Source organism: Corythoichthys intestinalis, chromosome 8, assembly GCF_030265065.1.
Source record: "Corythoichthys intestinalis isolate RoL2023-P3 chromosome 8, ASM3026506v1, whole genome shotgun sequence".
NCBI lineage: Eukaryota > Metazoa > Chordata > Actinopteri > Syngnathiformes > Syngnathidae > Corythoichthys > Corythoichthys intestinalis.
This window is the reverse complement of record NC_080402.1, coordinates 53,814,667-53,836,098: the sequence shown is the minus strand read 5'-3', so window position 1 is coordinate 53,836,098 and position 21,432 is coordinate 53,814,667. Positions and strand designations below refer to the sequence as shown.

The 21,432-nt window shown below is 39.4% G+C and overlaps 1 protein-coding gene across 1 annotated transcript in view; it reads left to right on the top strand.

Moving 5' to 3' along the window:
- pmm2 (phosphomannomutase 2) overlaps window positions 1–21,432 on the top strand; it is a 34,033-nt gene that overhangs the window by 4,524 nt on the left and 8,077 nt on the right. Inside the window, exons 3-5 of the mRNA XM_057844139.1 lie at window positions 484–560; window positions 12,082–12,173; window positions 19,186–19,285. Coding sequence (XP_057700122.1) covers window positions 484–560; window positions 12,082–12,173; window positions 19,186–19,285 — 269 coding nt within the window. The remainder of the gene's footprint in view (window positions 1–483; window positions 561–12,081; window positions 12,174–19,185; window positions 19,286–21,432) is intronic.

Here is a 21,432-nt window from a genome sequence, read left to right as displayed (position 1 = left end):
ATGTCACTGTGAAAAACGTTGTCCTCACGTCACAAATGAAACCTGTGTTTACATTTGGAGTAAATTAAACACACGCTTTTATTGCTTCCAATTTTTTTCACAAACTATTGCTTTGCTTCTTATTGAAGAATTGGTGTTATGGACCATTATTTTTATTATTATGAATGTGCTTAAAAATGAATGAAAGCGGTTGGCTGGTGAAGTTTATTTATTTATTTTTTTTTTTCTTTACAAACGTGCAGGTGTGGACCCAATTATTTTTTCCCAACGTATTAGGGCAGAATCCTTGTTCTTAAAAAAAAATTTAAAAAAAAAAACCTGCTAGGTGTAGACATGGCCAAAGATTTTCCTCTATCGCTTCTAATTGTCATCAGCTGGCCACAACATGAGCAATCAAGTGATGAATAAGTGAAGTATGCATCACCCAATACTTGTGGTTCATTGGGTAATGCCTATAATCTCCCTGCCTGTGTTTGCAAACAGTGATCCAGAGAGTGGACTATGTATTTGCAGAGAATGGTCTTGTGGCCTATAAGGAGGGACAGTTACTATCTATTCAGGTAAAACACTGTCCTAACGAGGCTCTTCTTAAACCTAAAGCTACGTTTAGACTGGATGTGTTTTTCCCTCCTCACGTGATGGAGTCCCATACAAAGTCAATGTATTTGTGAGAGAAAGATGCATGATGTTTCCAGTTTGACCAGATAGGTCTTATCATTACCCGATCGTGATAAGTAACCCCAAATGAACAGGAAGTGACCAGTAAGTTGCTATTGCGCATGCGCGAACAGACGTCATTTTCTCTTGAGCGATGACGGCAGATATACGTATGTGTTACATACCGGTTAACCCAAGGCCGTTGGCTATCTTAAAAATAGTGTCGTATGCCCTTACAAATTGCTGACTAATCTTACAACGTTTTATATAGCGTGCAATATGAAACAAAAATAAAACTCAATTTTTAAAATAATATGAATTTATTGGTAATATTGTCACATATAACCTGGTGCAATCAAAGAACAATCAGTATCTTCAGCTACATCATGACTGCTAAAATTTAACTTGTTCTAATTGTATGTAGCACTTTTGGAAATTTTTATCATGTCTTTTGATGGCTGCACTTCATGGCACTTCAGCTCGCAATTCAGTTTGACTTGAAGGTAGTTTGTTAGTGTGTCCAATTATAAATTAAAAAGGTCAATTGATGAAATTAACTTACTGATGCAATCTTTGAGTCGGGGAACATTTCTTTTGCTAATTCTGAGAAGTGATCAGCAATAGTTGCAGGCAAATTGTGTTCGGCAACAAATTGGCAGAATAAAATTTCCACTTTCGTCACTTTTCACTCTGCAGACTTCATCTTTATGATCAGTGTTGTTAATCTTATTTTTAAAAAGTAATAAATTACAGTTACAAATTACTTCTCCCTAAAAGTAATTGAGTTACTAACTCAGTTACCTGAATGTGAGTGTAATTAGTTACTTAGAAAACTAACTGGTGTTACCTTTCATGTTTTTTTTTTTTCATTCAAAGAAAAAAAAATCATAGTAACCTTTGCTATGTTTTGAAGTTATTAAATGTTGTTATTCAACTGTTAAAGTTGTAAAAATTGTTCCCATTTTTGCAGTAGTTCCCTTCTGCCTACTTTCAACATGTGAAAGTTTTTTTTTTTTTTTTTTTTCAACTTTTTTTTAAATTGAATTTTCATACATTAATGGGATCGGTACAGGCAAAACACAACAAGGGTAGAAACACATAAATGATAGTTGATGCTAAATAAGGTTTTTATAACACAAAGTAAGCTTCTTTCCAATAAGGTCAAGATAAGGGTACCTTCCCGGCACGATCAAGACAGCAGACGTTCTCATTCACAACTTGCACACCACACAAAATAAATAAATAAATAAATAAATTTTTATATATATATATACATATATATATATACACACACACACATATATATATATAAGAATTTTTTTTTTTTAAATAAAAGAAAGAAAGGGAGGGGGTGTTAGTAGCTCAGTGGTTTTCAGCTTCAATAGGTATGGAATCTATGTAGAGTAGAAAGGGTTGCCAGATTCTATCAAAAGTTTGGAGGGAACCCTTTAAGGAAAATCTAATTTTTTCAAGTGTCAGGTTTTGCAGGATTTCTTGGATCCATTTATTGTGTGTAGGTGGGGATGAATGAGTCCACTTAAGGAGAATTAGCCTCCTAGCAAGTAGTGTTGTGAAAGCAATCACTTTTCTTGATGGTTTGGACAAAGCGGGGGAGGGAGATGTTCCGAAAATTGCCGTTAGGGGGTCGGGATTCAGCTTAGTGCAAAGCACTTTTCCTAAAGTGTCAAATACAGTTTGCCAAAAGACAACTAGTTTGGGGCATGACCAAAACATATGTATATGATTGGCTGGTGAGAGTTTACATCTATTACATGCATCAGATCTTCCCGGGAAAATTTTGGCCAACCTCGCATTTGTAAAATGAGCCCTGTGGAGAATTTTGCACTGTAAGAGTTGATGTCTGGAACAAATTGATGAAGAATGAACAAGATGAAGCATGTTGTTCCATTGTTCATCAGATGTATTAATGTTGAGGTCTTGGTTCCACGCTGTTCTAGGAGTATTTAAAAAAGATGGATTGATTTTAAAAATTAAACCATATAAAGTAGACAATAAGCTTTTCTGTGTTGGTTTAAGTACAAGAAAGGCATCCATCGGCGTTTCAGGTGGGCGATTTGGAAAATGAGGGGAAAGTTTTTGAATAAAATGTCATATCTGAAAGTAACGGAATAAATGAGAGCTTGGAAGAGTAAACCTCTTTGACAAGTCAGCAAATGAGGGAAATATGCCATCAATATAAAAATCGTCAAGAATTTACAGGCCCTTTTTCGACCACGAGTCAAAGGCTAGGTCGGAACACGCCGGAAGAAATAAGTGATTTTGGCTAACCGGGGCTAGTCTTGATCCAGTATGCAGTCCAAACTGTTCTCTGAATTGCCTCCATATTTTTAAAGTCTCGAGGACAATAAAATTTTGAGATATATCTTTAATGGGAAAAGGTAACTGTGCACATACCACCGACCACAATGAAAAATGTGCGGATGATAATTCCATACATGCCCAGAGAGGTCGGTTGTTTGCTGCGCCTGTATTCCACTAAAGGATTTTGCTAATATTACTCGCCCAGTAGTATCGTCGGAAGTCTGGTAAAGCCAGACCTCCGAGAGATTTGGGGAGCTGGAGAGTTGATCTTTTAATCCGAGCTTGTTTACCCCCCCCATAGGAAAGAGTTAATGATCTGATCAAGTGTAGTGAAGAAAGATTTGTGTATAACTAAGGGAATATGTTGGAATACGTAAAGAAAACGAGGTAGTTTTGTCATCTTAATGAGGTTGACCCGACCAAGTAATGACAAAGGGAGTGTGGACCACTTAGTTAAATCTAGTTTACAACGGTCAAGAAGGGGTTTGAAATTTTTAGAAAATAGTTCAGACAGGGATTTTGTCACAATTATGCCAAGATATTTCAGCCCATTATTAGTTTTCTTAAAAGGAAAAAGAGATTGAGGAAGGTTTTCAGCAGGTAAATTAAGAGGGAGTTATTCACTCTTGTGTAAATTAATCTTATATCCTGACAATTTACTAAACTGTTCCAGAATGACCAAAATAGGGGGGGGAGAGACAACTGGGTTGGATATGTAGAGCAACAAGTCATCTGCATATAATGATAGTTTGTTGGAGAGACCAAATCGACAAATCCCATTAAATTTCTCTTCCTCACGGAGCCACAAGGCTAAAGGTTCGACCGCTAGCGCGAACAAGGACGGGGAGAGCGGGCATCCTTAACGAGTGCCACGAGACATGGGGAATGGTTTGGATTTGAGTCCATTAATATTAAGGCTCGCTACTGGGGATCTGTATAGGAGTTTAATCCACGATACAAAATTCGAGTTAAAACCAAATTTTTCCAAAATAAAAAACAGGTAGCCCCACTCCACCCTGTCAAAGGCCTTCTCAGCATCTAATGATAAAATCATTTCAGCAGTTTCAGAATCTTTGCAGGAAGCGATAACATTGAATAACCACCTAGTATTATTAAAAGAATGACGCCCTGTAATGAAACCGGTTTGATCTGGGTTTATTAGTGTCGGCAAAACCTTCTGAAGTCGAATAGTGAGTACCTTGGACAATATTTTGAAATCGACATTGAGAAGAGAAATTGGTCGGTAACTGCTACACAGAAGAGGGTCTTTGTCTTTTTTAAGCAAAAGTATCAATGATGCCTCCGAGAACGTAGAAGGAAGGTGTTTCCTTTTAAAAGCGTCATTGAATACCCTTACTAGTATAGGAGCCAGTTTGGCGGAAAAGGTTTTGAAGAACTCAGTAGAGTAGCTGTCTGGTCCCGGTGATTTCGAACTTTGTAGTGCACTAATGGCAGCTTGTACCTCAGATAGTGTTACTAAGGCTCCTAGATCGGGCGAATTGTCAATGTTTACTTGAGGGCAGAGGTTGCGCTAGACTTTTTCGTTGTCTGTCATTTTGACTGACAGGGTCATAAAAATCCGGTCATAATCTATTTTTACCCGTCACTTAAATTTTTTAAATGATGATAATGACATTGTGGTGACCCTTTGTTTGGCATAATTCACCTTCCGTACTTGTGTGTCCATTTGGCCGAGCGCGTTACCGGTGTAGGTTCAAGCGCCTACACCAGCTACGACAGTCACGTGACAGAGACACTTAAGAGCCGCGCGCGGTCCCCTCACTATCCACTCGCTATATGATTGGCCGAAGAGTCGAAATGCTCTCCCGTGAAATGCCTGCGAATATAAGTGCCCATTTAAAAAGGAAAAGCGATGGATGATACTACACACAGAGCGTATTATTAACAAATGTTAAAGTTGTATAATCATATAGCGAGAATAAGAAACGTCACTGAGGCCCCAGTAGGTAGGTAGCCTACCATATGTAGCATATGGAACAATTAAATTAACAGTTCACCTGCTGTGGCCTGAACATAGTCTCACACTTTCCTCCTGGTGCGCATGGACTTGAATTGCGTGCCCGCTTGTGCAGTCCCTGTTTTTTCACCTCTTTTATCAACACCATCGTCGTTTTGGGGCTTTTTGAAGAAACTTCGGACACTCAGTTGCCTTGACATTTTTTCAGAGTAAGGCCAATGACGTCATGCATCAAGAGAGACAATAGCTAATTAATATGCTCACTCGCCACCCTGTGGTCTGGGGTGTGAATTGCAACCGGTCAAAATGACGGATGGACTTCAGTTTTTTCCGTCAACGTTTTAAAAAATCGGTCAACGACGGAAAATATTCGGTTAACGCGACCCCTGCTTGAGGGTATGTTAAAAAGTCTAGAGGACTGGGGTCTGGCCAAATAAAAGTTGTTTTTTCTGAGGTATAAAGCAATGAGTAATAATAAGAAAATGCATCACAAATTTCCTTAGGGTCTGACATCACTGTTCCAGTCGGAGAAGTTATCCTGGGTATGAGTCTGGAAGCAGCTGCAGCACAGACCTGATATGCTAGTAGTTTACCACATGTGAAAGTTTTAAAACTGTTTCATCATTTAAAGATAGATTCTAGTCAAGATTTTGCCAATGTAGGAGTATTTTAGATAAGAAGTTGCTAGTTTGCTAGGAAGGTTCACTTCAACAGAGCCTTTCTGAGAAGTCTACTGCTTTAAGATGGCGGCTCTTACTAACACCGCCGAGTCTGTAATTTCGCATCTAGTTCTATCTACATGTGATATCCAGTGTAGCATCAAGTGGGCGTAGATTGTAGGCTGTCGGCTACATTAAGGAAATACTGGAGCCACCTAGCTTTGCAACAGCGTCACAACACTCTTCCCTCCTTCCCACTCCCGCTCTTCTCTCTCCGTCCCTCTGACTTTTCTCGCGTCATTCAACGAACGTAGTAACGCATAGTAATGCACACCTTTTCATTGCATTGTCTCGTTGCCGAAACGGTGACAAAATCCGAATGGTGGAAAAAAAACTGTAAAGCACGAAAAACGTACAGATTTTGAAAGCATGGCGTACACATTTAAAAATCAGTGCTCACCTGTACAAATTACGCCGAAACCGTACAATTTGACTGGTATGGTGTTATATCACACCAGAGGTATATCACACCATAAACAATGAAGTCTATGATTAAACGATAAAAACTGGGGCCGGTGGGGGTGATAAATTCATTTTATTTTTTTAAACCATCCAATAATAATGCGTAGATAGAAGTAAACACAATGCCTGTGTAGAACATGAACTCAATGTACTCACATATGCAAATGTAGGACTCTGAAGCCTTTGTTTATTTTTACAATAACAATGTTTCTTACATACAGTAATTTCTGGACTATTGGGCGCCCCTGATTACAAGCCTCACCCAGTACATTTTTTAAAGGAAAAAACATTTTGTACATACATAAGCCTCTCCTGTCTGTAAGCCGCGTGTGCACACATAGTAACATAGATATTTACAAGGAAACACACAGAAATTTCTAAATTTTAATAGCATACCTTAACTTTTCTTTCCAAACAGCGCCAGCAACAAGGCAGTTACACAGCAGCAACACGGCAGTACAGCACTAACTACGCTGATTATTAGAAACATAAAAGTCTTTGTTAGCCATTTTCATCTTCCTCCTGTGCACTGAAACCATGTGAGACTTCACCCTCAGTGTCGTAATATATGAATAGGCTCAGATACACTTCGCCACGCACCTTCTCAGTCTCTTTCGTTGTCGATTTCAATGTCTCTCATAATGAGGCAAATTCACTCCTGAGCTTGCGCCGTTCTCCGTCACGCAGCAGACCGGCTTTTCGAAAACCCGTTGGTGATGGTGTATTTTTTTCACACTGCTCCACACTGTCAGGATCCACTGGCAGACTTGTGCAAAAGTTGCTCTTCGCATGCGGCCAGTTTTGGTAAACGATCTCTCGCCGCTGGCAATCCAAGCCTCCCATTCAACTCGGAGTGCATCTTTAAATGCGCGATTCACACTAATATCAAGTTGCTGCAAACACTTTGTTGTGCCTTCAAGAATCACAGCTGGAATGGAGTTTGTCCTCTTGATGGCTGCTTACGTGCAGAAGCTCTATTTCCTTCTTGATCAGCCACTTCGGTTGCTTTTAACTTGAAAGCTATGTCATATGCATTTCTTCTAGCATTTTTGATGATGTGGGTCTGCTAATTTTACTCATGCACAAAGGTGAGGGTCTGCTACTTTTATTCATGTACAAAGTTAAATTAGCGGTAATAGTGCAAACTAGCGTCTACCTCAACAGATATATTCCACGTGTCTCACTCTACTCGAGTGCCCCTTGGCGGCCGTTAGAAAAATCGATAAATTGGACGCATCATTGCACACGCCGCAGGATTCAAAACAAGGGGAAAAAGTAGCGGCTTGTAGTCCAGAAATTACAGTTTATCTTATCAAAGACTGGCTGAAAAGGCTAGTTAAGTTATACTGTAGAGAACTGAAAAACCTTGTATGTTATAACAAAGTCTGTAACGATCAAATAAAGCTTTTGGTTTATTTTTAACAGCGTGAATAGTCTCTGAAGGGTTTAACTGGGGTCAGGCTGGAGGAAGAGAGGTATGTAAGGAAAGTACTTTTTAAATTCTTGACATTTAAGTTGATGTAAAGATCGTAAGGGTGGAGTAATGGGTGCTGCATATTTTGTGCCTTATGTGACGGTATGCTCCTGAAAATTGCTTATGAGCCGTTATTAATCACAAGAAGAAGAATTTTTACACGTATGCGCAGTATCACTCCTCAGTTGCGACCGGTGGTTCACGTGACGGGGCTACGTCACTTCCTCCATTGGCTTCGTGCTCATAAAAGCGAGAGATTGGGACTTACAAATTATTTTTCGAATGATCTGGCATGTGGGTTCATTAATAATGTTTTTATACTGTATGTCCGAATTTAACATATAAATCACTTTAGGGACATCGCGGCACGTAAAAAAAAAAAAAAAAAAAAAAAAAAACTTCATTTGATTAACCCTAGGTGCATACCGCCATTTAGTGTACAAGAATATGCAGCGCACATGCCTTCACCCTTTCAACAATTTAAACAGCGCAATTTAAACAGTCTTTTCTCTCTCCTCATCCCAAGTAAACCCTTCAGAGACCAGAAAGCTATCACGTACATATCTATATCTGCCGTCATCGCTTGCATGCATGCGCTGTAGCAATCCGTTGCGACTCGGTAGTCCGTCACAATCTGGTGGTGACAAGCCGTGCGATGTCAAATTTTGCGCCGCAGAGAAGATGGCTGATTTGAACTTTCCGCGACAGATTCCAGGAACGACGACAAAGCAGCCATTCAAATATGTTTTCTCATTCACGTGACTTAAGGCTTCAGTAACATCCAGTCAACAAAAGTCCAAAGAAAGAAAGAAAAAAAAGGACTACGAGAATAGTCAAAATACAGGTAGTCCCCTGGTTACGACGTACTCCACTTACGCGATTTCACACATATGTACAATGTATGTTCAAAACGACACGTATTTTAACAGTAAAACACTTGATACAAAACAGTTGGTGTTCAAACGTCCATCTCGTCTGATCAATATTGAAATTTAGTAGATTAAATTAGCCTAATTTGCCTGACAAAAGTCCGCTAGAATGCTATGCTACAAATGCTAATGTATTTACGATGGTGTACTGCACGCAACACATCACTTTTGCTCATTATGACGTTAGCAATTGTTGCTAGGCGGGTCAAGCTTGCCTTTGTCCCTAATGCTAAATGCATGGAAATAGCGTACGAACGAGATGTTTACTGAGCAAAACCCACCTATTCTGTCCAAAAATGATGTCCCTGGTGCCAAATTCACTGGTAAAGATGTGGAAGAACGTACAAATGTTCAGATAAAGAGATGGCTTCAGTGTCGAGGGCTGAAAAAGAAGGGGAAAAGAGCCGACCTGATCCAGAGTTAGTATTTTCTATCGACACCTTTTTCTTGTGTGCATTGCCTTATGCCACTGACAATGATATTCTCCTGTTTCAACAATCTATCCTTTACCACCATATGCCCTGTCTTTCTTATATATTATATCCTCTGGTTGTCTTATGTCTCTGACCGTTCTTGCGGGTAATTTACATTGCTATTTTTGTGTAGCAATCGCAAATGCTACTCAGTGACAGCCAACAAACACTTTAAATTTTTTCATTAGTAACAAATCTTAATTCTATATTTTATTGACACTTCCCCCTTACTAAAGTTTTTTTTTAGCAACAGCAAAGGTAACAACAGTGGCAGTCAGATACCATTTAAATTTTTTTCAGGTCATTCATTGTCAGACAGGAGCAGCACGGCAAAACGCCACGCTAAAAAATAAGTCAAAATATCAAAATGGCTTACCTCTTCGTCCTCTGTAAGACCATGGCCCCCAACAAAATGTTTACTGCATGTGAAGGTGAATGGCTTCACCTCGCTGCCGTTAAACTGGTCTTTTGGACGTACGCACAAGTTGATTCATTCTTCACAGTTTTTCGAAGTTTTTGGCTTTGGGAAACGTATGAAGGAAACATCCTTCATATGTCGTAATGTCTAGAGTCGTTTCTACAAATTCCATAGCAGCAATGTTTACTCAGCATGTTCTTTTTTGAAAGATTACCGGCAGAAAACAAGCAGTAATAACATGGATTGTGTGCGAGGGTGAGCCACGGTGTAAAAATAGCATTCGTACTGCTATTCTCATAGCAAGTTGCTCACCCGTAACTCCACAAACTGTATCTGTAAACTTAATTACAAATGCATACACAGAGATATAGTATTAGCTGAAACAACTTACAGCGTAGCTATCCTTTATCCAGTCAGACATCTGAGTCTGCGTCATAGTCATATAAGGCAACAGTCCAGCAGGACCCAACGCTGCCACCATAAGGCAGTGTATCCTCCATCATTAAACAAAATACAATACTTTTGGACTTTTTGGATCGTGATTTTAGGGTACTTAAAGGATTAATTTCAGCTTACAGGGAAATTCGGGTTACATCGCCAGCGTCTGAACAGAATTCGTTCGTAACCCGGGGACTACCTGTATTAGGAGATAACAGTCGCAATACTACAAGAATGAAGTCATACATTGTAATATTACAGGAGAATTTTGAAAGTGCATTTACAGTTGTGGTCAAAAGTTTACATACACTTGTGAAGAATATAATGTCATGGCTCTCTTGAGTTTCCAGTTATTTCTACAACTCTGATTTTTCTCTGATAGAGTGATTGGAACAGATACTTCTTTGTCACAAAAAACATTCATGAAGTTTGGTTCTTTTATGACTTTGTTATGGGTGAACAGAAAAAAGTGATCAAATCTGCTGGGTCAAAAATATACATACAGCAGCGCTAATATTTGGTAACATGTCCCTTGGCCATTTTCACTTCAATTAGGCGCTTCCGGTAGCCATTCACAAGCTTCTGGCAAGCTTCTGGTTGAATCTTTGACCACTCCTCTTTACAGAATTGGTGCAGTTCAGTTAAATTTGATGGCTTTCTGACATGGACTTGTTTTTTCAGCATTGTCCACAAGTTCTCAATGGGGTTTAAGTCAGGACTTTGGGAAGGACATTCGAAAACCTTAATTGTAGCCTGATTTAGCCATTCCATTACCACTTTTGATGTGTGTTTGGGGTCATTGTCCTGTTGGAACACCCAAATGCGCCCTAGACCCAATCTTCGGGCAGATGACGTTAGGTTATCTTGAAGAATTTGAAGGTAATCCTCCTTCTTCATTATCCCGTTTACTCTCTGTAAAGCACCAGTTCCATTGGCAGCAAAAAAGCCCCACAGCATAATACTACCACCACCGTGCTTGACTGTAGGCATGGTGTACTTGGGGTTAAAGGCCTCACCTTTTCTCCTCCAAACGTATTGCTGGGCATTGTGGCCAAACAGCTCGATTTTTGTTTCATCTGACCACAGGACTTTCCTCCAGAAGGTCTTATCTTTGTCCATGTGATCAGCAGCAAACTTCAGTCGAGCCTTAAGGTGCCGCTTTTGGAGCAAGGGCTTCCTTCTTGCATGGCAGCCTCTCAGTCCATGGAGATGCAAAACACGCTTGACTGTGGACACTGACACCTGTGTTCCAACAGCTTGTAATTCTTGGCAGATCTGCTTTTTGGTGATTCTCGGTTGAATCTTCACCCTCCTGACCAATTTTCTCTCAGCAGCAGGTGATAGCTTGCGTTTTCTTCCTGATCGTGGCAGTGACAAAACAGTGCCATGCACTTTATACTTATAATTGTTTGCACTGTTGCTCTTGGGACCTGCAGCTGCTTTGAAATGGCTCCAAGTGACTTTCCTGACTTGTTCAAGTCAATGATTCGCTTTTTCAGATCCATGTATGTGTATTTTTGACCCAGCAGATTCGATCACTTTTTCTGTTAACCCATAACAAAGTCATAAAAGAACCAAACTTCATGAATGTTTTTTGTGACAAAGAAGTATCTGTTCCAATCACTCTATCAGAGAAAAATCAGAGTTGTAGAAATAAATGGAAACTCAAGAGAGCCATAACATTATGTTCTTCACAAGTCTATGTAAACTTTTGACCACAACTGTAGGTGAATTGATTTTGGTGGATATGCTGCGCTATAGTGGCAACAGTGAATAGGCCATAACTACCCTAACATGGCTGAATCCAGCTGTTCTTTGTTGCTTATTTTAACGTTACCTGAACCGGAAGTTGTTGGGTTTCACGGGCTAAGACTTTTACCAACGTAAGGTTTTTATTAGCATAAAACTACTTTTGGCGTAATATTAGGAGATTGAAGTAAAATTAGAGGAAAAAATAGTCAAATTATGAGTAATATTAGGTGGTAAAAAGTTATATCATTTATATTTACGTTAACTAGAACTTGTTCAGGGTACACAGACACAATTTTTGGCGATGTAAAGGTCAGTGTGAAAACAAAACTGGCGATGGGCGTAGGGCGAGCGACGCGATGTCGCGCAACAAAACGCATCCGGTCTCAACGCAGCTAAATGTATATTGCTGCTGAGGTGTCCTGATAATCAAGTTGTTTAAATGTATCTCTTTATCATCAGTCCATTCAGGCCCACATGGGAGAAGAGCTACTACAAGAGTTTATCAATTTCTGTCTCGGCTACTTGTCCTTGATCAAACTTCCCAAGAAGAGGTATTACCATTTCACTCCTTTCTCTACCATCATTTTCATTCATTGTTTTGCTGCTGTGCAAACTCGAGAATTGAAGAAGAAAAAAGTCGTTATTCTTTTTTACCAGGTTCTTTCATTCTCTTTAAATGAACAGGGAATGACGACCAGCAATTCAGGAGCAAAAGGAAAGCAATAAACACCTAAGATAAATACATTTAGCCATGAATAAACAATTAAAACAGCAGACCTCGGTTCTCGAGTGATGATTCGGTCCCGACATTCCAAATCATACATTTTTTATTACCGGTATTCCATCTCGGGGGGTGAAAGTGGGCCCAAATGGTCTGGAACGCTGTTCCGTTAAAAGATTCGGATCCGGAACGGTGCTTTGTTACCGAAAATATGACTGCAAAACCTGCCAGGCTGCCACACACGCATCTCATCTCTAAGAAGAAAAAAATCTACCAACATCATTGGTCAAACCATTGAAATGCAGAGAAAACTGCTTTTGGCACAATTATACCTATAACACACACACAAAATGTTTCTTCACATGCATTAGGCTGCTGCATTACACATACCATCACAAGGCAAACATGAGAAATGGATTTTCATTGAAAATTGTATTTTTCAATGATTTGCAAAATAACCAGTTTACAAAAACACATTACAGTAACCCCAACCTCTGCCTCCTAATTTTTATCTTCCCTCATTTCCTCACATGTAAATGCAAAACCTCAATTTTAACTACTTAAGAACATAGGATGTACATTAAAATTGAAGATAATGTAAACATGTACTTTTTTTTTTTAAACAATAAATATATAAGTAACATACATTCGCAAAAATAAATACAAATGACTTACATTATGCACAGTGAAATGGAATACAGTGGGCCAAATAAGTATTTAGTCAACCATCAATTGTGCAAGTTCTCCTACTTGAAAAGATTAGAGTGGCCTGTAATTCTCAACATGGGTAAACCTCAACCATGAGAGACAGAATGTGGGGAAAAAAATGAAAATCACATTGTTTGATTTTTAAAGAATTTATTTCCAAATTACAGTGGAAAATAAGTATTTGGTCACCTACAAACAAGCAAGATTTCTGGCTGTCAAAGAGGTCTAGCTGCTTCTAACGAGGTCTAATGAGGTTCCATTCGTTACCTGGTTTAATGGCACCTGTTTTAACTCATTATCGGTATAAAAGACACCTGTCCACAACTCAGTCAGTCAAACGCCAAACTCCACTATGGCCAAGACCAAAGAGCTGTCGAAGGACACCAGAGACAAAATTGTAGACCTGCACCAGGCTGGGAAGACTGAATCTGCAATAGGTAAAACGCTCGATGTAAAGAAATCGACTGTGGGAGCAATTATTAGAAAATGGAAGACATACAAGACCACTGATAATCTCCCTCGATCTGGGGCTCCGTGCAAGATCTCACCCCGTGGCATCAAAATGATAACAAGAACGGTGAGCAAAAATCCCAGAACCACACAGGGGGACCTAGTGAATGACCTACAGAGACCTGGGACCACAGTAACAAAGGCTACTATCTGTAACACAGTGCGCCGCCAGGGACTCAAATCCTGCACTGCCAGATGTGTCCCCCTGTTGAAGCCAGTACACGTCCAGGCCCGTCTGCGGTCCGCTAGAAAGCATTTGGATGATCCAGAAGAGGACTGGGAGAATGTATTACGGTCAGATGAAACCAAAATAGAACTTTTTGGTAGAAACACAGGTTCTCGTGTTTGGAGGAGAAAGAATACTGAATTGCATCTGAAGAACACCATACCCACTGTGAAGCATGGGGGTGGAAACATCATGCTTTGGGGCTGTTTTTCTGCAAACGGACCAGGACGACTGATCTGTGTAAAGGAAAGAATGAATGGGGCCATATATCGAGAGATTTTGAGTGAAAATCTCCTTCCATCAGCAAGGGCATTGAAGATGAGACGTGGCTGGGTCTTTCAGCATGACAATGATCCCAAACACACAGCCAGGGCAACAAAGGAGTGGCTTCGTAAGAAGCATTTCAAGGTCCTGGAGTGACCTAGCCAGTCTGCAGATCTCAACCCCATAGAAAATCTGCGGAGGGAGTTGAAAGTCCGTGTTGCCCAACGACAATCCCCAATACATCACTGCTCCAGAAGAGATCTGCATGGAGTAAGGGCCAAAATACCAGCAACAGTGTGTGAAAAGCTTGTGAAGAGTTACAGAAAACGTTTGGCCTCCGTTACTGCCAACAAAGGGTACATAACAAAGTATTGAGATGAACTTTTGGTATTGACCAAATACTTATTTTCCACCATGATTTGCAAATAAATTCTTAAAATCAAACAATGTGATTTTCTGTTTTTTTTTTTTTTTTTCTCCCACATTCTGTCTCTCATGGTTGAGGTCTACCCATGTTGACAATTACAGGCCTCTCTAATATTTTCAAATGGGATCACTTGCACAGTTAGTGGTTGACTAAATACTTATTTGCCCCACTGTATATATTTTGAAGATCACACAAACATTGACTGTTTTAAATTATGAGGAAATAAATAAGTAGCCTAACATAAATAAACAAAAATAAGTCCAAAGTACACATTGACACTGAAGATGTTCTGAACCTCCCCGTCAAAATAATCACGTTAAATAAATAAACATCTTCAACTTTTTCCTTTCTCTTAAAGATCTGATAAATTTTTGTAGCATTGCCGTTTTTATCGCATTAATTCAACAAGCTTGTTCATTTTCTCTTTTTTGCTGTTCCAGAAAACGTGCATTTGAGCATATCGCTGCTAACTATCTACTGTATGCTTATCACATGTCAGTATGTCAGCCAATTGAACGGACAACTGAGTCCATGCGCACATCGACACGACTCCTCGTACCTGATCCCGTCAGACTCGATAACTGCTGCAACTACAGAGAACTCCGTGCCGGCCGTGGAATAAATAAATATAGGTGGAAACGGATGACTATACACCAGTGTTTTTCAACCGGTGTGCTAGTGTGCCATGAGAGATCGTCAGGTGTGCCGCCAGAAATTATCGAATAACGCATTTTTTAAATAATATTTTACGTCGTCGGGCAGAGTAGCAGTAGGTAGGAAGGAGGAGGTAGAAAGTTGCGGTCGTGTGCAGATGAGCGAGGTATTGCTCTTGTCGCGTTCAATAACTGCTCGGATTTCTAGCCATCAGAGACCTGCTGTCCGCGAGAATGTGGACCCGAGCACGTCTACTGTACATCATTTGATTAGACTCGTCAAGAGTCAATGTTCACGAAAGTGTCCCTTCCATTTTATCCATATGTGACAACAGTCAATCCTCCCCGTGTGTTTTATTCCAAAATGTTGTCAAGAGCAGCAAGGTGGCTGACTGCTGGAAATCCGAGCAGTTCTGGAACGCGACACGAGCTGCTATCCTAAACGTCATCCCCAAACGAAACACCCGTCGCTTCAAAACAAGTCGATGGACCATTTTGTTCGCATTCCTGAAAACACAGAGAAACAGGCAACCATTTTGAGAAAAGGTATAGAGGTAAATGAGAAAGCCCCCAAAGCCTTGTTGCTGAACTTGTTGCTAAATCCAAAGTCCCACACTGTGGCAGAGACCTTAATACTACCTGCCTACAAAGCTAATGTAAGCGAGCTGCTCAGCTCTGATGCGGTTAAAGACATTGCAAAGTGCCCCTGTCCGATAATTCTGAGCTTTTCAAGCCTAATTCCTTTAAAAAATAAAAACAGAGACTGAGAGCTGGTGATGAAGATCCCTGCCAGGATACCAGCTTTGGGTTCATATATACAGGCTCAAGTTTCACACTGAGTAAGTACAAATATTGAGATTTATAAATATATATACTATACAGAAAGCAATTTTGGAACATTTTTGGTTTGTGGTGTTCCGCAAGATTTTCTCCAATGTAAAAACGTGCCGTGACTCAGAAAACGTTGAAAAACACTGCTCTACACAAGCACATTATTATGCTTGTTGTTAACACTTGTGTATGTAAATCTGACGTTAGTGGATTGTTTTCCTGTTGGAGATGCCAGTGTGGCAGCCAGGCAGGTTGTTTTTAGCATGGGGTTTTGACAGTTGCCATCATATTTTCGGGATCAAAGCACCGTTCCGTCGCCGAATCTCTTGCCAGAATGGCATTCCGGACCATTCCGGCCCACTTTCACCCCTGCTTATATCGTCGTTATTAAAAAATAATGATAAAAAGTAAATGTTTACATTATCTTCAATTATGATGTACATCTGATGTATGTTCTTAAGTAGTTAAAAATAAAGGTTTGCAATTAGTTGTGAGGAAATCAGGGAAAATAAAAATGAGGAGATGGAGGTTGGGGTTACTGTATGGTGTTTTTCTTAACTGTTATTTTGTAAATCATTAAAAAATATATACATTTTGAATGAAAATCAGTTTCTCATATATGCCTTGTAGATATGATACGATTTGCGATACAAAGCTCACGATAACGGCAATCTGACAATATGGCGATACAACGATTATTGATACATTGGTCAGGAAATTATTCTAGGATATTCTACAACTAATAAACAGAAAAACAAGCTTTTGCTGTGAATTGGAATAAGTTTTATCACTAGTAGACGTCCAATCCGTTTTAACTGGGAGGGTGGCAACGAATGAACGAATTCGCTGCCATCCCTCCCACTTCAAACGGATTGAACGTCTATGACCGGTAGTGGCAGGCAATGAGATAATTTTGGGCCATTTAAGGTCATTCACCTGTTGATTTTCAGAATGTTCATTCACTGCCACCCTCCCACTTCAAACGGATTGGACGTCTATGACCGGTAGTGGCAGCCAATGCCAGGCAATGAGATAATTTTGGGCCATTTAAGGTCATTTACCTGTTGATTTTCAGTTACTTCCTGTTGATTTTGGGGTATGTTATGGGTCTTTCCCTGTTTATTTAGAGTTACAGAACAGGAAATGACCTGGGAATCATACAAATGAATAGGCAGTGACTCAAACTCAACAGAAAATTACTTGTAAATGCCCTGAAAATCGGACAGAATGACTGTGAATGCTCTGGTTTCGAATGAACGAACATTCCCAGTCTATATGGATTGGGCGTCTAGCACCGTCAATGCAGCCTTAGAGTTAACTGAGACACTATTATGGTGGAAGATTTTGGTAGCAACTTGTTGGTTCTTTATTTTTTTAGACATTGACACCTTTTCAAAACGATATCTCGATTCTTGGCAGGAGCATATCGATAACCTTTTGGGATACAAAGTATCACGATATATCACCATTCCGATATTTTGTCACACCCCTAATGCCTTGTGACCGTATGTGTAATGCATTAGCCTAATGCATGTGTAAAACTACCTTTTTTGCGTGAATATGTTATAGGTAAACTGTGCCGGTTTTCTCTGCATTTCAGTGGTTTTAGGAAGTGGCGCACTGCATTTTTGGGCGCATGAAAACATATGCTAGCATGTGTGCTAGCGTTTTTTTTTTTTTTTTAAGGCAGCAGGAGCAAAACTGAGTTCAATTGCACTATATTAAAGATTTTAACAAAATAGTCACATCAATCTTAATCCACAAATCCATCAAAGTTCTCATCTTCTCTATCCAAATTGAACAGCTAGGCTAGGTCTACATCAAACATGTCAGGTTCCCTTCCCAATGTTGTTTAGGTAACGCACAGACTCAAACATTACAGCTATCACATGCAACCTTCTCCCATAAAGGTTCTCATGGGGCTCTCAGTTACCGTCCGCCTTTTCAAAAATTGCTCAGTCAGACAGACACATTTTGGTAAAGTTCACACAATAGGCGCACCGTCCATTTTGGAGAACTTTTTTACTTCTAGGTGCGCCTTATGTTTGTGAGTGTTTGTTTGTGTTTGTGAAATAAATTAATATGTGTCAATAGATAAATAGTAGGGCTGTCAAACGATTAAAATTTTTTAATCGAGTTAATTACAGCTTAAAAATTAATTAATCATAATTAATTGCAATTCAAACCATTTATAAAATATGTTATATTTTTCTGTAAATTATTGTTGGAATGGAAAGATAAGACACAAGACGGATATATACATTCAACATATGGTAAATAAGTATTGTATTTGTTTATTATAACAATAAATCAACAAGATGGCATTAAAATTATTAACATTCTCTTAAAGCGATCCACGGATAGAAAGACTTGTAGTTCTTAAAAGATAAATGTTAGTACAAATTATAGAAATTTTATATTAAAACCCCTCGATGTTTTCGTTTTAATAAAATTTGCAAAATTTTCAATCAAAAAATAAACTAGTAGCTCGCCATTGTTGATGTCAACCCATAAAATTAGTCCCACCAAAGCGCCAGCAGAGGGAGACAAAAAACACAAGTAACAAATGGACATGTCACTCATTTTAAGCAGTTTGAGCGGGGCATGTGCGTTAATTGCATCAAATATTTTAACGTGATCAATTCAAAAAAATTAATTCACGCCCGTTAACGCGGTAATTTTGACAGCCCTATAAATTATATAAACTTTTCACATGGTTATTTTTACTGTACTGTATTTGTTTATTAAAACAATAAATCAACAAGATGGCATTAACATTAACATTCTGTTAAAGCGATCCATGGATAGAAAGACTTGTAGTTCTTAAAAGATAAATGTTAGTACAAGTTATAGAAATTTTATATTAAAACCCCTCTTAATGTTTTTGTTTTATTAAAATTTGTAAAATTTTCAATCAAAAAATACACTAGTAGCTCCCCATTGTTGATGTCAATAATGCTGAAACGCATAAAATCCTTTGAACCCAAGCGCCAGCACCAAACACCAAAAAACAAGTAACAAGCGGACATTACACTGCTGTCATTTTAATCTGTTTGGGCGGGGCATGTTCGTTAATTGCGTCAAATATTTTAACGTGATTAATTTAAAAAATTAATTACCGCCCGTTAACGCGATAATTTTGACAGCCCTAATAAATAGATCTACAGAATCCACTGGGTCTAGGTGAGCCTTGAAATTAATTGATTTTTTTTTTTCTTGGCAGGGGTACATTTATTGAATTTCGTAACGGCATGTTGAACATTTCACCGATTGGACGCAGCTGTACTGTGGAAGAACGGAAAGAGTTCTATGAACTGGATCAGGTAGCACCCATTCTCACTATGAAGGAAGATTCAATTGGCTTGTGCTTTAAAGAAAAAAAATGGCACACAATACACTGAAGAAGAGCATATTGTATCTCTACTTATTGTTCTAAGCCAGGGGGTGTCAGAGGTCACAGGGTTGTTTTGCTTGACAGACAAATTGTAGTTCATTCATACTGTACATACAAAATCACATGCTTTTATATTGACAATGGTGCCGTAAAACCATGTACAGTGCCTTGCAAAAGTATTCGGCCCCCTTGAACCTTGCAACCTTTCGCCACATTTCAGGCTTCAAACATAAAGATATAAAATTTTAATTTTTTGTCAAGAATCAACAACAAGTGGGACACAATCGTGAAGTGGAACAAAATTTATTGGATAATTTAAACTTTTTTAACAAATAAAAAACTGAAAAGTGGGGCGTGCAATATTATTCGGCCAACTTGAGGTAATACTTTGTAGCGCCACCTTTTGCTCCAATTACAGCTGCAAGTCGCTTGGGGTATGTTTCTATCAGTTTTGCACATCGAGAGGCTGACATTCTTGCCCATACTTCCTTGCAAAACAGCTCGAGCTCAGTGAGGTTGGATGGAGAGTGTTTGTGAACAGCAGTCTTCAGCTCTTTCCACAGATTCTCGATTGGATTCAGGTCTGGACTTTGACTTGGCCATTCCAACACCTGGATACGTTTATTTTTGAACCATTCCATTGTAGATTTGGCTTTATGTTTTGGATCATTGTCCTGTTGGAAGATAAATTTCTGTCCCAGTCTCAGGTCTTATGCAGATACCAACAGGTTTTCTTCCAGAATGTTCCTGTATTTGGCTGCATCCATCATCCCGTCAATTTTAACCATCTTCCCTGTCCCTGCTGAAGAAAAGCAGGCCCAAACCATGATGCTGCCACCACCATGTTTGACAGTGGGGATGGTGTGTTCAGGGTGATGAGCTGTGTTGCTTTTACGCCAAACATATCGTTTTGCATTGTGGCCAAAAAGTTCAATTTTGGTTTCATCTGACCAGAGCACCTTCTTCCACATGTTTGGTGTGTCTCCCAGGTGGCTTGTGGCAAACTTTAAACGAGACTTTTTATGGATATCTTTGAGAAATGGCTTTCTTCTTGCCACTCTTCCATAAAGGCCAGATTTGTGCAGTGTACGACTGATTGTTGTCCTATGGACAGACTCTCCCACCTCAGCTGTAGATCTCTGCAGTTCATCCAGAGTGATCATGGGCCTCTTGGCTGCATCTCTGATCAGTTTTCTCCTTGTTTGAGAAGAAAGTTTGGAAGGACGGCCGGGACTTGGTAGATTTGCAGTGGTCTGATGCTCCTTCCATTTCAATATGATGGCTTGCACAGTGCTCCTTGAGATGTTTAAAGCTTGGGAAATCGTTTTGTATCCAAATCCGGCTTTAAACTTCTCCACAACAGTATCTTGGACCTGCCTGGTGTGTTCCTTGGTTTTCATAATGCTCTCTGCACTTTAAACAGAACCCTGAGACTATCACAGAGCAGGTGCATTTATACGGAGACTTGATTACACACAGGTGGATTCTATTTATCATCATCGGTCATTTAGGACAACATTGGATCATTCAGAGATCCTCACTGAACTTCTGGAGTGAGTTTGCTGCACTGAAAGTAAAGGGGCAGAATAATATTGCACGCCCCACTTTGCAGTTTTTTATTTGTTAAAAAAATTTAAATTATCCAATAAATGTTGTTCCACTTCACGATTGTGTCCCACTTGTTGTTGATTCTTGACAAAAAAATTAAATTTCATATCTTTATGTTTGAAGCCTGAAATGTGGCGAAAGGTTGCAAGGTTCAAGGGGGCCGAATACTTTTGCAAGGCACTGTATTTGTGTGATCGAGTGCGTGCACAACTGCACTTTGGTCACATTCGTGTCCACAGTTACATTCGTTCATTTGCCCCCTCCCAGTCAAAATTGATTGGACGCCTAGCCAATGAGTTAGCAAAGAAGTGACCCAAAAATGACTTAAAACCAACAGGAAGTGACACCAAAATAATAGGATGTCATATACAAATGAAACAGGAAGCAGCCCGGAAATGCCCGAAAAACCAACAGGAAATGAACCAAAATTTTGTTCACGTTGGTTCATTTGACCCCTCCCTGTCAAAA